The sequence below is a fragment of the Lupinus angustifolius genome, unplaced genomic scaffold (assembly GCF_001865875.1).
Source record: "Lupinus angustifolius cultivar Tanjil unplaced genomic scaffold, LupAngTanjil_v1.0 Scaffold_8_100, whole genome shotgun sequence".
NCBI lineage: Eukaryota > Viridiplantae > Streptophyta > Magnoliopsida > Fabales > Fabaceae > Lupinus > Lupinus angustifolius.
Window position 1 is genome coordinate 5,639 of NW_017717903.1, and position 6,543 is coordinate 12,181.

The 6,543-nt window shown below is 30.3% G+C and overlaps 1 protein-coding gene across 1 annotated transcript; it reads right to left on the reverse strand.

Annotated features, from left to right (window-relative positions):
- Nucleotides 1–200: 200 nt before the first annotated feature.
- Nucleotides 201–6,113, reverse strand: LOC109337556 (protein DETOXIFICATION 34-like; the record flags this gene model as incomplete). The annotated part of the gene is made up of 7 exons (XM_019574564.1): nt 201–591; nt 1,048–1,134; nt 1,322–1,440; nt 2,760–2,998; nt 3,084–3,140; nt 4,019–4,644; nt 5,634–6,113. Coding segments are annotated over 7 exons (1,674 nt in total), but the record flags the coding sequence as incomplete, so codon positions are not given.
- Between the last annotated feature and the right edge of the window lie 430 nt (nt 6,114–6,543).

The following is a 6,543-nucleotide window of genomic DNA, read 5'->3' on the forward strand; positions in this document are numbered from 1 at the left end:
TGAGAAATAAAAATAATTAGAATAAAAATTATGAATGATTATTAAATTAAGTCGGTAAAGGTGCTTAAATAAATACGGGTAAATTTTAAAAAATATATAATTTATCTTGATTTTTTAAAACATGATATATAATAATACAATAAAAAATCAAAAAAATGAAGAATTTTGGAATGGATGAAGTATGAGCAATAGATTTTTGAGCTATTCATTTACTTATATGAACACTTTATTCAGAATATATAACAACAAATATTACATTTAGAAAGAGACAACAACAAAAATAATTACAAGAATGTACACAACTTCAAAGGAAAGCTCTAAGGCTAAGAGAAGCCACATTTTTGTCATAACATAGCAGGCAACCTAATACAAGCTAGGACACATATCTTATACTAAGTGATGAGGAGGATAGTTATATATTCTCTTGTTGATCCAAAATTATTTTAATATATGATAACAATTTTTTGGTTGCATCATGGCCCACTTTTATACAAATATTACAAAATGGTTTGAATCTCTTGATTTCTATGTGGCATTAATTACCAATTCCTGTCCAGTCCATTTCTTCATTCGTTCTGATGCTTGTTCAACCTAAAAATTTGAGATTTATTAGATGTTTTAAAGTGAGAAGATCCAAGATATGTATATGCATTCAAAAGTTCTTCTATTTTTTTTTCTTTGCATGACTATAAGAATTCAATATCTCCCATTTCAATGTGCACAAAACCGCCTATAAAAACAGAATGTATACATTAACAAGTGTATATGAGTTTTATATATTGTTATTGTTTTATTTACCATTCATTTTTGCTCCATCATTACTCTTGAAAAAATTGTATACATTGACTATGTATATGAATTTTATATATTATCATTGTATCATTCACCATTCATTCTTACTTCATTATTACTCTTAAAAAAAGTAATACAAATAAATGATGAATGATTATGTAATAAATATAAATTTGTGGAATGTGCGGTGAATAGATATTAGACAGCTAATGAAACATAATTTTGATGATTACCCAAAAAAGCACTCATTCATACCTCTTTGTTCCAGTTGGTTTTATAGATAATATAAACCAAGATCATTGTCTGCAACATTGTCCCACAGATCATCCCAATCCAAATACCCTGAAACAGCAATGTCCATCAGTAATAAAATAGTTAAAATGATACAAAGTTTGATCATAGTCAAATTAACATAGCAAATGCCCCTCATGGTAAGGAAGAAATTAAAGAAAATAAAAATGCTATTTTTCACTTCATGAATTTAATCAAGCAATAGTATTTAAGTGTGTGTATTAATAGTTTAATTTACCTCAACTCTATAGCCCAATTTGTAACCAAGAAGAAAGCCAAGAGGGAGTCCAATAACGTAATAACAAAATAGGTTGATGTAAGCTACTAAAGCCTGCCAACCTCCACCTACTGCAACACCTGCAACAATATTCAAGTGTTACATGATTTCCTTATACAATAAGAATATAAAAAGTCAAGCAAAGCATTATTTTTAGGGTTAAATATGTTTTTTTTTATAAAGTGATGTTTTATTTATTTTGGTCATTATAAAAAATAATGTTGGGTTAAAGTCCCTCTAAAATAGTTTAAGTTTAGTCATGGTATTATTTGGTATAATATTTTTGTTTTGGATTTGGACCATATAATGAGTTGATATTTTGGATTCTTTTGGATTTGATTTCTATTACATCAGCACTTTACAACTCTATCTAACCACTTATACTAAAATAAAAAATGGTTGAGTTTTCAGCGATTCTATAGTTTTTTTTTAGAGAAAATCATACCAACATACTTGGGGACAATCTAATTGAAATATAAAAGTAACATTACAGACATCTATTATATTTAAGCCTAGTGCACTATCACATTTTTTTAACCTTGCAACATAGGCGAATGTCATTACATTTAAGGGTGAAAATATGTCGTACGATTTATTCAACAAGGATCCTCTTCATTACACAAGTACATATTTTTGCACTTGTTTTTTGTGGCAAAAATGTAATTGTATTATAATCAAAAGGATAAAAATGTTATTGAAAATTGTCTTTTCCTTTATTTTTTGAACCACTTGGCTCTCCGTTAAAAAAAAAGATCCTAACTCCCACCTATTACTAACATATTACTTAACTTATAATAAACTAGGTCAATTCAGTTTTTTTCATAAATAGATTAGGTTCAAACTTTTTAAAAAGTCCACTTAGCTTAACAAATCGAGCTTTAGGGTATCTAAAAAACATATTAAGCCTAACAGGTGCGTATCAGATCAAACCTAACATATTAAACTTTAGGGCATCTATAAGATTAAATGAGCCTAGTTAAAAATATATCTATAAACCTATTTAAATATAGATATGTTGATATATTCCAAAATCTTATAATATAACAAACCTTTAAATATACTAACATGTAAAATTAAACTTTTAAACAAGTTAGATCCAGACTTTGATTTTTTGTAAATAGGTAACATGCCACCCATAAACTCTTATATAAGTATAATCTTTTTAAGATAAAGTCAACCTCCCTTAGGATGTAACTTTAGCAAAATTAAACGTCCCCTGCTTTATGGACTAAGACTCCTACTTTATGTTTTCTTTCATACCCACTTTGCCACTATCTTCATTCCTATGAGAATTTCATAGGGTGCCTCTATTAGTAAATCTGATATGAAATTCATCCAATAATAATGTTTTGAAAAACTTGAAAGGAATTTAATAACACTATAATCTCAATTCTCTTACCAGATATAACTGGCTGGACACTATTTAAAATCATGGTTATGCCAAGAAGGGATGCTAATTTTGAAACTGCCTTTTGCATCTCAACACTATCAGTGAAAATGATTGCAAAATGATCTTTCGTAACTAAGATAATAATTGCTGATAATATCCCAATGATGAGTGACTCCACAACTGTGACAATAACAGAATATTTTGCAGCTTTGGGGTGTCCTGATCCAAGCTCATTAGAAACTCTTACACTGAGAAAAAGGAAATAGAAAGAAAAATTTATTAAACCTTCACTATAAGATTGGAAAAATATTAGCTATGAGTAAAAAAATTTACCTAATAGCTGCATTGATCCCTATAAATAACATGCCTTCCCAACCATTTACATTCATGCTGAAAGAGGACAGAAAAACTTAACATTAAATTATAAATTATGGGTATTTATTTAAGATATCATCATTAGACACAAAATAAATGAATATTGTTCCAAATTGACCGATGCTTGTTGGTACTAGTGGCATGTAGCTAGGTTGTTTTGAGTAGAGTCATAAATTTCAATCTTGTATATAAAGAAAATAAGCATTTGGAGAGTTTTCATGGTGCTTGACTTGGATTTCAGTATTCAAAGTGATTTATGGCTACCTAAGTTCTTCGAAAGAAAAAAATTTGCACCAAATCATGAAGTTTTTGCGAAAGTATCAATTAGAACTTATAAACTAGGATTTCTAAATAAAAGGGATACCTACTACACAATGCTGCCATCAAGTGGTTTGGGGAAGGAAGATATATGCAGCCTTATCCTCACAAGTGAGAAGACTATTTCCAACGGTGATTCAAATTGCAAATCACGTCATGTGATGCGGCCGCAATAGTGCGATTGCAGTGATCGTTGCAACCGTATCACACAACAATTACGGTATTGAATCACAATGATGTGGCTACATTGAGCCACAATGCAACCACATAGGAATTCATCGAATTCAAAAATATATTTAATCACAAAATAATTCACACTGTAATAGTCCCAATCCACATCGCAACAATGTCAATCACCCTAACCTCCATAGCCATGACCGCAATCACGACCACAACCACAATTTAAAACAATGATTTCCAGTATTAAAACCTATGATCTCGACGTAAGTAATTTTACTGTTGCGCCAGGTCTGACAGTCAAACTCAAATTCCTAAACATGTTTAAAAAATGTTGTAGTTTCAAGGGAAATCATAGATTACAAGGAGGAATGTAATTTGTAGAAGTATGAGCATACCATATTGAAAGAGAACCAACAGCAATAACTGGATTATCAAGGTGTCCAGTGAGAACAATCAAGGTCATAAAATACCAAACCTCTAAGCAAAGCATAATAGCTGAAGCAAAAGACAACTTCACAAAAGCCCAAAGGTCCTTAAAAGCTAACCATGAGAAACCTCTCCACCCTTCTTGGCACCAACCAACAACATAAACCATTTGAGACAAAGCAACACCCCAAGCTGATATATCATAAGCTGCAGCAGCACCAGTTGTACCCCAACCAAACACTTTGATGAAAAGAACAAGAATACCAATATGTACAATTAAGGATATGAAACCCAACCATGCAAGAATTCCAACTTTGCTTTGTGATTGTAAGAACTTTTGGGTAGGAAAGTTGATGGCTAATGAAAACATTTGAGGTATAGATTGGATAGTAAATGTTCCAGCAAGTTCTGCAATTTCATGATCTTGTCCAAGGAGTAATAGAATAGGCTCAGCATAAAGGTAAAGTGGTAAGAGGCAAACACATGCACCAAATAAGATTATCCAAGATCTTTGCATATAAACCCCAAGCATTTCTACTTGTCCTGCACCAAATGCTTGTCCACATAAAGTTTCTAGTGCACTTGCCATACCAAGCTGCAAATTTGATGGTAACAATTAAAGGCATATTATCACTATGTAAACTTAAGCCAAAACTGTAGTAAATGGCAAATGAAGAAAAATGAAGTTTTTTGTCATTCAACTACATTGTCGCTAAATAACTAGTGGAAGTTGCATGGGACAATGATCTGTTGTCCCAAATTGTATCTTAAACCATGTCCCGAACAAATAATATTGAAGTAAAAGTAATATATATTTAATTTTATTAATTTACATTAACATATTTTCATTGATCCGGGACATAATTTGATATACATTTTAAGATACATTTTGAGACAGTATATTCTTATCCTTTCCTATCATAGGATGCATAAAATATAGGAGCAACTGAGCAGAACATGTGAAAATGTATACACATGTGTCGCAATTGTTGTTTAGCTATTGTCTGAACCGTGACAAAAGCATTTATAATGTTACGGTGTGGCTAAATATATGTAGTTTATAAAACTTTGGTTTTTAAAAATACCGTGACTAAAAACTTTAGCCACAATTTCAACAACTACTAAAAAAATAATATAGTAAATGTCTATTTCAATCTTTCATATTTTTAGATTTTAACAGTCATTCAAAAATTGAAAAAATTATAATAATCTAACAAATTTTAATTGTGGGTTAAATTAGTCTTTTTTTAGTATGTTTTACAATATCGAGAATAGACTAATTTGATGTTAAAAATGAATAATTTGATTCACATTTAAAATTTTTAGAAATCATTTTGGATTTTTCATTTTTATAGACCAAAGTGGTAAGGTAAAAAAATATTTGTTTTTAGTCAAAATAATATATACAGAGCCAAGTCACTTGCCATAGTCATGTTAAAAGTTGGCTGTTAAAAAGGTAAAGTTTCCATGCTATATTCAAGTAGGAACAAAAAAACAAGCTTGAATAGTCTACAATCTATATTACTAAGTGTATAAATAAATAGACAAATAATGAACCCCCAAAAGTTCATAGAATAAACTAACCAAGAAGCCAAAGGAGAAATTTGAAACAACAGAAAGAGAGATAGCAACTGCAGAAAGTTGTAAATCTCCAAGATGGCCAACAAAGATATTTGTGAAAGAATTGATTGCATAATTGCATAATATGTTGAAAGCAATAGGTCCTGCAATAGCCCAAATCTTTGTAGATTCAACAAAGAATATATTCTTAAAATCATCAAAGCTTCCTATTCCAGAATAGTCTCCTACATTAGTCTCTATAAGAGCATTAGGAGCATGGTGAAGTTCTGTTGTCCCTAAAGAAGAAGGACCATAATGAAACAATGGTGTTTCTCCTTTTGATGTTCTTCCTCTTGGTGATGATTCAGCAGAGGATGAGTCACTACTCTCCCCTGCATTGTGTGGTTCATTTTCTCTACCTATTTTTGCAGATTTTATATGAAAACTTTTGTGTTTTTTCTTTCTTTCTTTTTCTTTCAGGTGTAACAATGATTTAGAGTTTAGTCATGCATGATAAGGAGAACCAAATGGGTTGAAACCACAAAGAAAATGGTCTTTGTCAATGGTTTTTATTTCTTGTTTTCCTTTGTTTGTTTGGTTGGAGAACATTGGAAGATTTTATTGGCTGAAATTTAGGATGGCCTTAGAATGAATTCATTTATGATAAGAAACTTATGACTAAGTCTCCTCCATTCACTACTGATAAATAAAAAATTATTTGTCTAGAGAATAATCTTTATTTACTAACTGTTATTATATCCACTTTTATTTTGTTTTCTCATGCATGCTAAATATGGAATAACACTGTTAAATTAGTGTGTCATATATTACATGAGTTCTATAACCCTGAATTTGAGACAAATACCTTAGTTACATCTTTATAGAGTACATTCATACCTTAGTTATTCAAACATGATAAAAAGATGTATACACT